The sequence below is a fragment of the Odontomachus brunneus genome, unplaced genomic scaffold (assembly GCF_010583005.1).
Source record: "Odontomachus brunneus isolate Ranch 3 - 2012 unplaced genomic scaffold, Obru_v1 Obru_scaffold_052, whole genome shotgun sequence".
NCBI classification, from domain to species: domain Eukaryota; kingdom Metazoa; phylum Arthropoda; class Insecta; order Hymenoptera; family Formicidae; genus Odontomachus; species Odontomachus brunneus.
Genome location: NW_022639502.1, coordinates 601,136 through 618,257, shown reverse-complemented (window position 1 = coordinate 618,257; position 17,122 = coordinate 601,136). Strand labels below are relative to the sequence as shown.

At 46.4% G+C, this 17,122-nt stretch overlaps 1 protein-coding gene across 1 annotated transcript in view; it reads left to right on the top strand.

The window, feature by feature from the left end:
• LOC116845423 (collagen alpha-5(IV) chain) overlaps nucleotides 1-17,122 on the top strand; it is a 57,716-nt gene that overhangs the window by 7,015 nt on the left and 33,579 nt on the right. Inside the window, exon 2 of the mRNA XM_032818083.1 lies at nucleotides 16,683-16,871. Within this exon, the coding sequence (XP_032673974.1) occupies nucleotides 16,683-16,871 (189 nt within the window). The remainder of the gene's footprint in view (nucleotides 1-16,682; nucleotides 16,872-17,122) is intronic.

Genomic DNA, 17,122 nt, shown 5'->3' with positions numbered 1-17,122 from the left:
CCCCCTCTCTCTCTCTCTCTCTCTCTCTTACTTTCTCTCTCACATACACACGCGCATACACGTCAGTTGATATTATTAAATCTACGCGTCTGGATTAATGTGAGTCGCACAGGCTTAATGATAACATGTGCTAACCGTTGTTTTACGATTCCAACGCGTCGGGGACGTAAAATTTGCTTGCACCTACGACTATTCCTGTCGAAATTCGAATCGCGGATATTTTTAGACTCGCATCGGGTGGACTGAGTCAACGTTCCTGATTACAACCGGGAACAACGATGTGGATTACCTCACGACAAAATACAAATCATCTTCGGCAGGTTGACATTAGTTATTATCGTCTCGCCAGCTTCGTGACGATATAGGCGCGTTGATTGTCAATGACATCATACGCTCTACTGTCACTTATTACACCATTCAGCCGATCCATCGCCATCCAGAGTAATCATCACGCGTCCTATTAGTTCTTATTGTTCATGGCTAATAAAAATGGCTAATAAATTCATATTGTATCATCTGTCGACATATATTGTCATCTGTTCGAGAATATATTATCAACATATATTGTTATTTGTTCGAGAAAGAATTCATAAACTGAGCCGACGCGCTTAAATTCGACTCGAATTTTCTTGTCACGCAATGACAAACGAGATTTTTATATCTCACACTCCGATTCCTCACACTGAGGATTCCTCGTTCACCCTTGCAACCTCTCGCGTTCAATCCCGCACGACTCCCCGCCGAGTTCTTCGACACGGAACAATTAAGCGTTAATAAGAGTTCCTCGACATATAATCCGACACGGATTAGATCTGCCTTTTCTTCCGCGTGTTTCTTTCACGCGTGACGCATCCCATGTGGCACGCGTTAGGCTGAAAGCGGGAAGGGCGGTCAATAATAGTGACCAGTGACATGATCACGTTAAATGGCTTCGGCGTATGATGTCATGTATACGCGCGCAGAGAACTATGTATGTGTGTATTACACATATGTATGCACATGTATATATAATGTACGCGTATGTATGCACATGTATATATATAACACAACCCGCGGGCGTGGAATTATGTTCCCAAGACGAGTGCAAACATTAATTTGCATTGCGCCGCGCGACACTGGTCTCCATCATGAGTAATAGTAATGTAAACAGACATGAAGACGTAGGCAATGTCGATAGGTAATCGAGCGGCTGCAACCGTGAACGCTAAACGTGGTCCCCCTGCTTCCCCGGGCGATATCTGTTCCCGAAAATCTCGCTCGAAGTCCAACGTAATGCGATACAAGATTTCCGGCCCGGGAGAGTCGCCGAACACACGCGATCCATGGGGATTTCGATCTGAAAATCTCCGCGGCGTCGGGACTCCCATCGAGAGGCTGCCAGCTGGCGAACGTACCTCTTGCGCGCGACTGCGTAGGCGCTATCCTCTGTGAATGATAGTTCTCAGATTGCCGACTGGAAGCATGAATGAAAGGCTTCGGTCAATTCGATGAATGATCGTTCAATTAGCTGTACGTGTTGCGAGTCGCGCTACGTACTGTTCTGTGTGGCACCAGAGCCGACGGGCTCTGTAATTCCATCGCGACGTTCTGCAGCATCAGTTAGCCGAGATTCTGGCCGTTCGGTCGGGATAATGCAGATAAATGAGGTGTACTGGAATTACATCCGGTGTAACCAAGTAATAATATACAGAGCAGATAAATACCGACTGATAATTAAAATGTACAATGAGAATGACATTCGAAGGGAGACAGAAAGGGAGGCACGAGGCGGGAGGGGAGAGGAACGCGGTTATCGCAGACGGAAACTCCACGTTGCACTTTCCGCGTGTCATCGGTCGAATTATCGTGCGTCGCGCTTTCGCGACGGCGAGAGGAACGTTTCCAGCGATCATGAGAAGCCCGCGAGAGGCACGTTCAGGACGTAATCTCACTTTTCGCTCTGATAGCGCGCGCGCGCGCTGTTATTTAACTCTCTCGCCAATATTACTTTCGCCACCCGTAAACATTTACTCGCGGCGCGAGTAAACGGCTCCTCGCGAACGATAAACGCGCGATAATGTAATTCCCCGAAGCCGTTTCGCGGCGGATGCTGCACGGAACAAGAGCACTTGTAACACACACACACACACACACACATATATATATATATATATATATATATATATATATATATATATATATATATATATATCTTTCTCGCGGCATCGACGACCCGTCCGTGTGCGATCTCCCCCGCTAAATCGCGGAATTATTATATTACTGCTATTAATATCGCGAACCGACCTCTCTTCGCGTTCCGCGAAGCTTGGTCTCCTCGTGCCGCTATCGTGCCGAATGTTATCTAGGGTCACCCAAACCATGCGAATTCAACGTAAATGGGTTGCGTTGCGAAAAATCAGGCAGTTGGTTGGTCGAGCGCCGTCGCGCCGACGTTGTTTCGGGAATACATCCATTCGCCCCTGTGGCGATGCTGGAAGGGGATGCAGGAGTCGATGAAAATTGTCGCAGGGATGATCGTCGCTATCTTTTTCGTATCTCTTGTATATACAGTATATACTTATGTAAAATGTGTGTTGCTTTGTTTTACCATACTCAGCAGAAAACCTAACCATGTGTAGAAATCATTCTGCAAACTTTTCCGATATTCCTAAGTTTCTGAATTCAGACGCGAAAATACAGCAATGTTCTTGTAAATTTTTCTATTTGGTGCATCCACACTTTCGGTATGTACAAACTGCGGAGCTTTTGGCACGTATTACGCTAACTGATAACTTGAGATTTTACATTCGAAACTTTTTTTCCTTTTCGTCACATAGCAATGCTCCTATTTATTTTTACACGTATTTCCTTTATTCAAAAGCATTTGTAATTCTGCACAACCAATATGACGTAAACTTTGCAGAAAAGATGTCAATGTTCTGTCGGTAAAGTTCTCAGCATTCCCTCAAGTCGCCGTCACTATCGCATCCTTCTCAGAAGTCACGGTGAATTGCGCAAACGAAAGAAGAAACTTGTCGCGAATTGGACACTCAGATCTCGAATTAGCCTCGGTGACTTCGTAATTTTGTAATCAGCTTGTCTCACGAGGATCGGCATATGCGGATATAAATACCGTCGCACTAATACCCCTCACGAGGATACTCTAAGCCCGTAAATACCCCGGGCTTCGCCGCCATTGCGACTCGTAAGAAATTACAGAATAGGTCCGCCGGTCGTCAGCCGGCGGCGATAAACTCCGCGCGCGGTTCATTAAATTCGTGGGTCCCTCCGATGCCTTTTTTTCTGCTTGCTTCTTCTTCGTCTCCTTCCTCTTCTTCCTCCCTCATACCCGCATACCGAGAATCATGGCGAACGCGAGACGCGCGGACGAGAGGACGCAGCCGGAGAGATGTGAGCGTGCGTGTGTACATGTGATGGGAGTATTGCGGGTTATCGAAACAACCATAAACGACCTATCCTCCTCCTTCATATTCCAGCTTCACCCGGCTCTTTCTCTCTCTTATCAGCGATTGTCTGAACTGTTTCATTCACGTTTGCAATAAATAACTTTAGAGCGTGATGTCACTCGGTCTGACGTGCTGCCGTTTCATGAAATCGTTCCGCCGGATGATCCGCAAATCACTCAACAGTCGAGTCTTTTACGCGCGAGCGTGCATGAAAATTGCTGCAAATGTCTTTGCAAATGTCGCAAAAATTCCGCGACTTCGCGGAATCACCAAGACCTGGTCGATCAGCCGGCGTGATGATATTAAACCCTAGAATCCCAAACACATGGGTGAAATTTACGCAACTATTCAAACCTTACCGTTCTCAAAAACATGCGTTTTGTGTCTTTTCATTATAATTATTTTCAGCCTCAATGAATCGCAAAAATATTAATAGATCCACACTCCTCGATGTTTCCTAATGATTAAGAAGGAAGCATAGAGTTTTGATCATTTTTTCGGAAGTGGTAAGCAAATGAAAGTGCGCTGGATAAAATTTACCCATCTTTAGGGTTTACGCAACTTCTTGATGGTTGGGGTTCTGGGATTAATGATCAAAGCGAATTTCGCGTTTATATAAAGATTCCGTGAATCGATCGTGTCGGTTCCTGGAAGATTTCAGCTTTGCGACTCCGGTTCCGAGGAGGAGTCACTCTTTGATTCATTGCAGATGAGATGAGACGAGATGTACGGACGAGAGGCATGATCGAAGCCGAATTGGCGATCGCTCGCTCGGTCGCTCGCTCGTTCTCTTGCTCGCTAATCCGGTCAGGCATGTTTTATCGGCGATCTATGTGGAACACTCGGGGGGTGAACGCAATATCTGTTACGAAACGAGTAACCTCGATACACGCGGCATTATCGGCGAAGAAGCTGCGGGAGTTCAAGGGGTTCAAGGCGCGATGCGTGACGACGCTGTTCTCCTTCGAATCGGGCGCGCTACGCTGAGTCCGCGGGATCGATCGTGAATTTTCTATCGGCCACGTTCCTCCTCTTCTTCATCTTCTTCTGGAAAGAGGAACGGTCTCTTTCCCGTGGGAGTAATCGCTTTATACGCGACTGGGGAATCTATTTTTGTAGGAATCATGCCCGCCGCCTTTAGGGGAAGGCTTTAACACTTTCGTGGGTAGGTGACCTGGAGCATACTTTAAAATAGTATCGCTCAAGCTTAGAAAGCGATGGCTTTCGAATGTGAGCCGTGTCCTAAAAGCCCCGATACTAACTTTAGTTGGTACTCTTCGATCCGTTTGAGGAAAGCTCTGTGTTGCAACAAAAATTTGCAGTGACTCGGGGAATTGCGCAGTCGAGATCGCAATGAAAAACACTCGCAGCGGGAGAAGGAAACTGTAGAAGAAAACCGGACGGATCTTATCACTGTGCAAGAATTACTAGCGTAAAAATTGCTCGCACGTGACAGATCCTTTCCGTATCATGAACCATGTGGTTATTTCAGATTGCAGTTGCGAACAATGCGTTACAGATAAAATAACGAGTACAACGATAGAGTAACGTTGTGCTTCTTCCGCGAGAATAGCGCGTACTTTTGTTTCTACGTGTCGAATTATCCGTGTGAACTTGAAAAATTGATTTTAAGAAGGAAGGCGTATCCCGCAACGTCCTCACACAGCTCAATTCAACGAGTGCGTGGGTAACATTTCGCGATTTTTTTTTGTCCTTGTCCTGCGGCCCTTCGCGAAACGATCTCTCGCGTTGCGCCCGGCCAGTTAACGAATTGCCTCGCGTCCTCCAATCTCGAAAACAACATCGCTCATCTTTACAACGGTTGCGTCTCGTGCGAGAAAAACGAGTCGCGCGTCACTTCGTTCTCCGTGGACCGCGAGCGAGAACGATTAACTTCTCGACGGTCCAATTCGAGAATTCCTCGCCGCACCACCGGAGATCGATTACGAGCCCCAAAAATAGGGCGGCTGCATATGCGTTTCTATTTCCGCGGCAGTCGATATATCCCGCTGACGATACGTCCATAGCGTGTACTGTGCGCGAGATATTTTTTCTCTCTCACGTGTCGCCGATAAATTAAGCCGGGAAGGAGATCGACCGGTAACGCGCTGGAGCCGCATTTTCGCCGCGTCTAAAAGAACGAAGATTGAATCTCGGGAGAAATCTTGCGGCAAGAGCGGAAATCCGTGGATCACAGCGTACGATGAACACGATAATAAAACAAAAATTTCATTACGCGCTTTTCTCTCCGCAATGCGATAGAATATTTATCCGAATATCTCGAGACGAGGTGTATTGTTATTGCTTCTACGAACTTTTTACGATTTTCCCATTTTGCGCGTTGGAAAATACTCCACAATTTCAATGTCTCATTGAATCACTTGTGAATTTGATTCGCGGCTCGTTGTTAAAGATTCCCGTGGAATCCTAGATATTTATCCGTTTTCCGCGACGATATTCCCGGGAAACCGCTCCTGGGACGATCTTGCCGGCGCCATTTTCAAAAACGACGCTCTCCGGCCGCTCGTCCGACTGTGCGACTCGATGTAAAAAGAAAATTGGTATGGACTTAGTCTCTAATTACACTTGAGCTCGCGCTAATAATACGGCGGCCTTGAATGCGATCGCGTAAGCTCGATAAATCATTGCACTTTCGAAATCGCGCGGTTAGGTCGACGGTCAGCGACGGCGGGACTGCGCACGCGCGCGATTAATAGCGCGGGAGTTAGTTGGGCGAGTACACGCTAAGAGACTTGACATTCGACCCGCGATGGAAACGCGCGCGAAACGACCGATTAGAATAGGAGACGGAGCAGCTAATGGAAGGGTTCACGTCGCTGCGTGTAAGTCCACTTTACGCAACGCGGGAAACCTTGCTCTTCACCCGTCGACGCGGTCGTCGATATACTACGACGGGATCTGCTTCAAAACACGCGACGTCACAAATAAATGGCAGATAAAGTAACGAAGAGATATGTACCGCCAGCACTTGTGGCCGCTTCAAGTTACACCGCTCAATGACAAAGAGACTCTGCGATCTCCGCCAATTTATTCGTCGTTTATTCAGTCGTCTCTTTTTCTCTTTGCTGCAAATCGGTCTGCATGCTCTTTATCGAATAAAGTTGCAATGCTTCAAGTTGTCGGAACTGAAAACCACAGCTGATATTTGTGCGCACAGTAATAAATGTATGAAAAATTATTCCTCAAAGCAGTGTTCTCTTGATTTAAAATCAATTCTTTCCTCCCAGATTTTGCAAATGTCCCGCCCTGTACTGTCACTTCGACTTGTCTTGATCGATCACTGCGCGTACACGTCAGCAGTGACTTTTAATTTCGACAACTTGAAGCACTGTGACTTTATACGATGAAAAGTGCGCAAGCCGATTTGCAACCGACTGTACACGAGAAATGGTACTTGATTATACTTTCAATTACGCCGTATGGGCTCTAACACGGGCTTTTAGGACGCGACTGACATGCGAGTGAATTTTGAATGAAAAAGAGAAATGTTCTATATTACATCGCGGCTAAATCACGAGCTTTCACGTCGTCATCAATACTCTCGCAGCGGAGAGGAGTCGCAAAAAATGCCACGCCAGAGCGCATGCATCGCGATAACGTTCGTTAATCCCGGCGATCATAAATCATTGACAGCATCTCGTCCTTTCGCGTTGTACTGCAGACTCATTACACATTCCCGATTGTGCAATTTTTTTGTCGTTATTTTCAATATGAGGATAGTATAGCATAATTTGATAGGGAAAAGCAGGCTCCGCGTAAAAAAAAGGAACGCCGCAATATCGACGGCGCGATGAAATTTGATCTCACGATATTAACGCGACAGAAGTATAAAAATTCCGCGAAATTTTTTCTACCGCAAGTTTCATCAACATATTTTATATTTCTAGTTTAATTTATTAATTAACTGCACAAGATCGCGCGGAGGGGAGACTTGATGGCATCGTGTTACATCCTCTCGTGCGATATATCCCGTGTTAAGCAACGCAGCCGAGCGGTTTATGGAAAAAAATTCTCATAACATAAATATTACGCAACACTTATTGCACAACGTAATTAAACGCGGCACGATTTCTCAGGGTATAAAAAAAGACGCTCAATATATAAATAAAATGCCACGACGTTGCCCCTCGGCAACGCGTTCGCTCGAGTCCTTCGACGAGATTTCCTCCGCTCGAGAACTGAAATCAGGTACGATTTTAGTGAATCCTGGGCACGTATTATAGAACTCTTCGGAATCGATTCCGATCGGAATAATTCTGTTTTCCCTAGAAAAGACAATAGAAATCTAGAGAATAACGAAAATATTCTGATCGGAATCGATTCCGAAAAATTCCATAATACGTTCCCTGCTTTCGATACTGCGCGCGGAATAATTTCGATATTCATTCGTGTGTGATGGAAAACATAAAAAAGCTATGTATGTGTGTGTGTTTTTACACATACTTCACCGCACGTTGCAGTTATGTAGCTTTGCGTGATTGGACGAAATAATTTTTAATTTTTGGTGTGTACCGAGAAAATTTCACCGATAATTTTCACGAGTAAAATCGGAGTACATTGGAGATAGAAGGTTTCGATAATATTGAGATCTATAACAGCGATCGATTGGCGGCGAATGATGTCTTACCATATTTGCGTCGCGCAAACACGGCCCCGTCTCGTTTCATACTTCATATATTCCATACATAGAATATAAGACTGAATTCGGCAAGATCATACCGGGTGCCGCTTGTAATGAAGCCATTCGCACGCGTCGGGATATTCCGGTCAGGTTGCCGCACCTTCTCAAGGATCAACCGAGATAATACCGTTGCGCGGTATCGAGAGTGAGATCGGCGCTCGCGGCGTAACCACGAATTCTCGATATACTCGCCGGGATCTTCCGTCGATCCTTTAAGGATTCCACGCAGGATCTCTGGTTCATCTCGTTTAACCGCAAAAGGCGTTGCCTCCGCATGGACGCCCGCAAAAGGCACCTTCGTCGACTTCTCCAAAATTGAAACGTCGCGCCGTCTCCTATCGTAACTCGCGAACGGGCCCAGATTGATCACGCCGGGATTGCGTTCCTTCCGGCCGTTACTTCGGACGACAGCCAGCCATAGTGCGACATGTTTTATTCTTCGCAGCTGCACGGGCGCTCTTACGGACGTCGGAGTCGATCAATTCGATCGCGCACGTGAAAATAGCGGCGCAAGGATCGCTTTTCCTTCCGTTTCGCCGCCACGATGTGCTCGCGATCACGAGCCCTAACGGCCGTCGGATTATGAGAGAGCCCCCCGTTGCAGGCGCCCATGCACTCACACACGGCGACACGTGGGTCCGCGTGCTCCTTTATGGGGGTCAACACTTGCGGCCGGGCACTTCGGCGAACGAGACGCATGATTACGACCATGAGCTGACCTAAGTCCGTAGGTACGTCTTGATGACCCTCTTGGAAGGAGACCGACGGCGAGCAAGACGAGGAAATCTAATGCAAAAATAATCGCGCAAAGTGATATCCCGGCCGCGAGATTCAGACCTCGTCCGTGTCGTGCCGAACGGCGCCATGTCGAACAGCGCGATAATCTCGCTCGAACAAATGAACCAAGATTGTCCCTGTAGGAATTTTACACGGCGACATCGACGCGGAGACATTCGATCTGTTCCTAAGACCTTCATCGAACGAGAATATGTGGGATACGAGATGTGGGATTGATCGATTTATACAATTCACCGTTCAGTCGCTACATCTCCGACACGGTATCTCTCTATTAAGCACAATTCGCGCGCATATTCATTACGCGCTTAAATGTCTGTTGATTAATCATCATGTTCGTGCCTCATCCTAATTAATTTTTTCTCTCTTCGCCGTCGTCCCTCTGGCCGCTTCTTCTGCCGCGCTCGTTTCATTTTAAGCGCAGAAACTGTAAAAAAGGAAAAGTTCAGCCAAAAGAAGTACGTGGACCTAATAACTCTCCGGGGTTCGCGAATTGATTTCGGAGAGCGGCGCCGTCTTAAGTCCTTAAATATTTCTGCGCGCGACAGCCTTTACTCGAAGCGACGATCTGAGACACGTCGAGAGACGAGGAAGAGAGGAGAGAGCCAGGGTTAAAAAGGCGGCAGAGATCGATGCGACGAGAAGAAAAAAAAAAGAATAAAAATGCGCCAAACCGGTGAGGGTACTGACGAGGTGAGGAGCGGACGAGGGCAGAGAGACAGAGAGAGAAAGAGAAAAAAAGAGAGAAGCGACTCGAAACGGTGAGAAAGACGTCGCGATGCGCGTATCTTCCTACGGACGTCGACGTCGCTCGGCCAAACCGGAGGACGCTTAATATTACTGCATGTTATGCAGATTCCGAAGAGTCGTCCTCCACCCCTCGCGCAGGACCCCTCGCCGATCCTGGGCATCGGTATCGTGTGAGTTGTCGGATTCGAAGAGTCCATCGTCTACCTCCTTGTTCGACAAGATTCATTGGCGAAGTCCGTTATGCATCGTGCAGCATCAAGAAGATATGAGAGTGAAATGTTCACAATTATCAATAGAAAGGTATTTGCACACACGCAACATGAAACAAATTTGTGAATATTAAAAAATTTAGGAATAACTTGTGAATATACATAAATTTATATGGAAAAAAAATACGTATAAAACTTATGAATTATATATATATATATATATATATATAATTCATAAGTTTTATGTTTTCATAAAGTTATTCATTTCAAGTTTTTCGATATTCATAAATTTGCCCTATTACGAATGCCATTTCCTGTCGATAATCCGAGAATTTCCAATAATGAAAACTTATGAATATATTACGAGTAAATTTGTGGATATTAAAAATTATCGAATATCAAAAAACGATCGTATAACGAATCTCTACGGTTACCGATTTAAAAATTGCGATTTATCGGCGCATTTCAGAGTGAGCGGGGATTCCGCGGATTCACGAATCCCCGTTCGCAATAACGATAACGCTAAGGATATCGTGTTCTTTTTTTTTTTTCGTTTTCAATAAAAACGAAAGATGAAACGATTCCTTTTCTCGCGCGATGAAGCAGATGCGCTTTCTACCTCTCCACGCGCCCGCACCAATCCAAATCTCATATCTCCTCGACGGTAGAGCGGAATAAGTGCAATTGAAAACTTGCAAGGGAGAGCATATTGAGTCCCCGAATATTACCTCGCGCACGATTAATGCGCGCTGCAACTCGGCGAGAAAGTTCGGCGTTGTCGATACCACGAAGATATCGGCTGCGCCGCGAAATGAACCGGTCGGGACTGTGCCGAGCCGAGCCGAGCTGAACAGCGACACACCGAGACGGGTTGCTTAAAGCGACCAGGTGAGATAGCTATATCGATTCGTCCCGCCGAAGTATTACGCGGTTAAATGTGACCGTAATTTAATGCCGGGGTCCGTTGCGCCACGATTTCATCTTGCATTTCATTTTAATTAGATCGATCCTCTCGTACGTATCTCACGGATACACACATGCACAGTGACACGAGGCCCGCTTCTCGATGCTCCGCGACTCGCGCAATAAATCAGTAACGCGTGCTCGGTGATAAAAATTAATTCCTGCGCGCCAAATAACGATTTAATGGCCTCGTGAATCACCCAGGGCGAATTGTACCTGGCATGATCCGTTGTTATTTTTATCGCTGATGCAGGGCGCGTCCGCGCGAAGAAATACCCGAAATTCTCGGGAGAGTTTCTTCCTTCCACTTAGAAGGAATTGTAGAATTGTCAGAGTTTCTTTTTTCCAGTGTAGACTCCTGATTATATCTGTATTTATTCGTTCAGTGCTCGTCTCTCGTGCACAGAGACAGAATTTCAATTCATGCAACTGAATGGGGTAAGAAAGGCAGGAGGAACCAGAGGAAAATCTCGCTGACGAGAAATGATATCCATGCTGTCGTGACTGAAAAGATTCGTCTAAACATTCAGTCGCGTTAAAACTCGGTTAAGACAACTGAAAACAATCGGTCGAGTAGAAACCTTCTGCGGGAATCTTGCTGGTCCTGCAATCGAATCTGTGTTCCCCGGTCAACAGAACTGCGCTAACGGAGTTTCCGTGTGACATCGGATGGTCAAGTGGTGACATTCGACGATCGAGATCGCGATTTGTTGACAAACCTGCGAAACTTCGTTCGAGAGATACGTTCGATAAATACCGCGCATTTTCTATCGGCGCCCGCTCGTCCGCACGGTTCGAGTACACCTGTTGATCCTGTTGAACTCGAGCCGGCCAGGCGAACAGGCCATTTTGCGGCGGGGCGAAGGTTCGAAGTGTGCATTATCGTTATCGTGGCGCTAGGTACAATTGCGAGAGCGTCACGTTAGTCTCAATGGTGGCGATCCACAACTAATCAAGTATGGTATTGAAACGCACGTACTGGGTAGTCCTGAATAAACGGCTCTATCGTCGCACGTACTTCCTGCTTTCGCGGCACACCGTAAAAGTTCACCTGCTCTGCCATAAAGAGACAATTCAGGAATATTAAAAGAGATAAGTCTCGAATGTATTACAGATGAAAATGAAAAATTCCATTGACCTGAATTGAACTTTTAGTCTTACTTTTGACCCCAGATCTTTGCAATATCTGTACATTCTGTAGGAATGCGGAAAAAGCGTATTTCTGTAGGAGTAGTATATGTTTAATACACATGAAAACTGAAGTCCTACTCATCGCCTCTAAATAGCAGAAAACACACAAAATGTCATCTGTAGATTCTAACGAGGGCCTCTCTTCAAAGTTAATGAGTTAAACAATATTAGAAGAAGTTGATGCGAGCTACAAAGTATGAAAATAGGCGTTAAATGGAACATTTAACCGAAAATAGGATGAAAATTGTAGAAAACGCTAAAACACATTTAGTACGTTTATCATCCGGTTAATGCAGTCAAACTCTTTCCCGTGTACACATCAGCTCGTCTACGGGGAAAACCGCACTGTGTAGAAAAGGATGATCCAATTGGTCGACTCCAAAATACAATTCTCATTCGTTCTCTCTCGCTCTTTCCGTTTCTCCTCTCGGTGGCGAATTTATTGCTAAACGCGCGAGTCAACGTTCCACGCGCATGTAAAATTAAACATTCGATGTAATGGCAGAGCGCGTATCGTAACGGTGTAAATTTGGAATCGGAGTTCACGAACCTCCAGGCGAGTCTAAATATTTGGAGCGACGGCTCGCGTAAACGTCCGCCGTTCAACGAAAACGTCTGGCTCCGCCGCACTTAGCTCTTTCGAGCACGTGTACGTCATCGGGAGAGCAAGAGGGCTCCGTGTACTTACACTTCGTGTACCTACACTTGCCGTACTGATCTTCACCGCGTGGCGATTATGCCAGGCGGTTTCCTTAAGCGAAACCATATGCCCAGAGCTTCCCGGTCCTGCGCGGAGCGCGCGTATATTTGCGCGGCGAACAATCTTGAACGGATTACACTGCGCGTTGCCTAGATTCACGCCGACTTTATTAGTATCAAGTTGCCGCAAATAGTGGAAATTAACAGTGACGATCAATAGTGATGCGATATAACGTTCGGTGATGGTCGCGACGGATACAGAAAATAAGAGCGGACGGTTTCGACCAAATCCGCCTCTCTTTTTAGCGGAGAAAACAATTGCGAGAATTTACGACCTCGATACCAGAATAATCTGTGAATCAACATCAAGCTCTGATCCAATTCAAACATCCAAATTTCGATTTATCGCACTTTCGATCCCGGATTTATTACAAAACAAATTTTTTTAACAAAAACAGAAGATCCCAAAGAAGAATGTGAAGACTGGGGTATTATTCACTTCGAGATTTTTCCCAAACTGCCAAGTGATATATTCATCCTATAAATTATTTGCAAGTCTGATCTCTCGTTATTTCGGTGAAAACGACTCAAATTCATCAAAGGATCGTCATTAAGGGCTAACCAGACCAATACGATATACGACTGCTTTAATTGCGCCTCGTCAAAGAGCACTTAGGCATACGCTTTGAGACACGCACAACATCTGCGAGATGCTTGAATAAGTGATGCATGTAGCTATATATTTCGCAAAATCAGGGCATCGTCGTGAGACGTCTGCCTTCTCTCGGTGGAGTATGTCGCGACGCACAAACGAGGCTTAATTCCTGGCGGATCGCCCTCTCGCGCGCGCGCATAATCGCGAAATTATGTCACGGCGTAGTCGCGCGATTCCTCGACGGGTCTGGTGCGTTACGTCATGTTACCAATGCGTGGAAACAGGGAGAGGCGCCGCCACCGCCGCCGCCGCCGCCGCCGCCTCCGTTACATATTTGGTAGGATATCGTTATGCGACGAGGTCGAGCGATCGAGCGCGCAGGATGCATCTCGCGTGGAGACGAAGGGAACAGAAGAACCGGATCCGGACACCGGTCGTCGTTATTTATGGAGGAGTGACAAGATTCTGCCCCTAAGGAGAAAATTCGCGGAAATTCGCCGATTTTTTTGCGTGCCTAAGTGTTTCTGATCGAAAATGAATGTCAGCTGACTACCACTCTTGGAGAAAGTTTCCGAATAAATTTTTACCCGTGCAGTTCGCGCTACACACAAAGATCTGTTTGGATTAAACAAATAACTGTTCAGCTCGAACAGTAGAAAGTTCTGGTCTTGATCAGAAGTCTTATTAACTTAAATAGAATTCTGGTAACTTTTCTTCAAGCAGTATTCCACTTCGCTCACATTTCACTAGATGGTTAATCCAATCAAATTTTTTTCAGTGTGTAACTTCAGTTCTTGCAGATTGACAAGAATTTCGCGTAATAATATGTTTTCTTTTTTATATCTTCCTCTTATATCACTTTGCTACGTGACGTTGCCTCTCGTCGTTGACACGCATTTCTTCTCAGACGTAGATGGGGAAGAGATATAAAACCGCGCGGCTAGCCCGAGGGAGGAAGAAGAAGAAGAAGAAACGCGGAATCAACTTGCATACGCACGCTCGCGTTCGCCGAGATTGCCAGGAGGAACCGCGTTAAGCGATCCCACGCACTTAAGTTAATTGCATGAATTATGCTGACGACGCGATATTGATATTACCGGATAATGCGCGCACGTGGATAGCTTTACCAAGTGACATCGCGGATTGAGACGGCTTGACGTTTCTTCACGTCATTCGTCAAATATAATTAGTCGCCTGCTTAGTCTCAGAGCTTTCGCAGAAATTCAATCGTTCATATGTATTGGATTTTTGCGAATATTAAGTGTTTTATAAATAAAGCGCACGTATAATCGGACACAGTCGTCACATTTAATTTCTCTCTCTCTCTCTCTCTCTCTCTCTCTCTCCTCTCCCTTTCCCTCCCCCCCCCCTCTTTCGTTCCATGATATTCGGTTTAATTTAGCGGAACAAGTTCGTCGGGACAGATGGAAAGGCATATTCTCTTTTAGGAATACCGAATGTTACCAAGACAATAGGAAATGAAAAAGTATTTGCATCACTGCCCACCTCTCGCTCCACCGCAATGTGGAACCTCGTTCCCAGATCTTCTCGTTCATGTTATTTAAGTAGAATGATGCCGTCCTTCGCGGTAACATAATGATGACATTGGGATTATGCAGCCGCGGTTATATCATTGCATAAGTAACAATAGCCTTGGGACGAGACCGAGACCGAGCTTGGAGCTTAAAAAGTTCGCATCGCTCTCATGTCGCGTGAACTTCCGTCGAATTTCTCAGACGGTCCGATAGGACCGTAGGTAAGCGACATTTCAGGTCGCATAAATTTCACCGGTCTCTCTCGAAGAATGTCTTATTTTGATTTAATACCAGATTTAATGTCCGTGTACTCAAATTTGTCCCTAACTCGTCAACCGGCGTATTCGTCGGGTCATCTAAAAAATCCTGCGCCTCGTACGCGCTTTGTATCCTGCGGCGAACGTTAAGGCGTCGTAAAGCACAGAGCAAAAATGAGGCACGTGCAGAGGAGATTCGTGGATAAGCAGGGGAGAGAAAATAGCAAGGGAACGGGTACACGGTGTCACGGAGGTTCCTTGAAAGCCTGGTCGGTCCTGGAGCGCGTCGTTGACACAGGCAGAACTTTCATCTACAAGGCAAATGTGTGGAAGCACGATTCCGTTTTCGTTCTCTTCCACGTTATTCAAATAGAGCGCGCACGGCCGGCCTTCGTATTACACTGGCGTAGTGACGGGATTATCGCAGTATCGGTCATAAATTTTGGAAATTTATCAGCGCGTAAAACCGACGATTTTGCGAATAGATGTACAAACTTCGCGCGAAAAACACCAGTAAGCCCACGGAAATCGATTGTACCTCATCTGTCAAGCACGCGAGTTCTCCCAATTACGGGGGAATATCGCCAGATGCAATTACTTCGCAGTGTCGAGTCGCGCTGACGTCTATTCGTCGGCAATTTGATTTCCTGTGGAAAAGCTCGTGTATGAATTAACAGCTCACGATATGCATTTTTCCATCTGTGTTGACAGCAGGATCACTTTGTTCATTACTAGCCCCGCAGTGTCTGAAGAAATTTGAAAAAGAGAATCTGAAAGAATCTCTGAAAGATCAAAGACCCGTCGATTCCTGTGCGGGTGAAAACGCATTCGTAAAATTACGACAAATTATCTTCACGCTACAAAAACGACGAAAAGAATGCGGTGGCACGACGAGTGTGCACTTGGCACTCGCCAAGTCGCACTTCGCACCTCCGTGGCCGCAAGTTTCGCTTACGCCACTGGCCGCAATCAATGCGTTCTTCCTCTTCAGCAGTCCCTGTCCTCGATTCCGATTTTTTAACGATATAACAAAACCGTGTTTTAATCAATTTTTATCGCTTGCCCCGACAAGATCCGTCGTTGTAGATACTTTATTTCCATTCTAGATAAATGCAATTTATCGCGTTACGTAATATTCGTTTTCTGTTAGTGCGCAGCGCGCGCGCGCGCGATTGTCGCGCGGAGCGTTTGTCGTTAATGAAGCGGGGCGTTTTCGTGGATGAAAAGAGAAATATCGAAACGCCACGGAACGTCCGCGTCTCTCCCGCACATTTCTCGTTATGTTTTCGAAAGTAAATGAAAAAAATGTCGTAAATCCCGGCGCTCCGTTCGATCGCGGCTCGCGCGCTAAACCGCTTATCCAAGGGATTCCGACGAAAACTTTGGTCGAAATGACGCCGGCGAGAAAGCGGTCCACATGTCAAATCGCTTGGGAGAGTTTCCGCTAACGAGAGCGTGCCGCGACGCGCGGCTGTTTCAGATCTGCCGGGACTCCTCGTACAAATGCAATTGTACCGGCATCAAAGGGCAGCCGGGATACACTGGGATATCTGGGCCTCAAGGAACGGAGGGTCTTCCAGGCGACATCGGACCCGACGGACCGCCCGGCCCCAAGGGTGAGAAGGGAGCGGGCGGAGAACCCGGAGCTACCGGAGAGAAGGGCTACCGGGTGAGTAGATTAATCCTGCATCATCAAGCAGATTCCGTGACACACTTCGGGATTTTACAAAGTGTGGCATTAAGTATGCACTGATATATACAGCGAGGTAACTTGAGCCAGGCTTTGAGATAAGCTCTTTAGAGTCGACCAAAGCAACGTCCAACGTCCAACGTTGTCGACGATGCGAAGGAACGACACACACAGAGAGAGAGAAAGATAGTCTCTCTCTCTCTCTCTCTCTCTCTCTCTCTCTCTCTCTC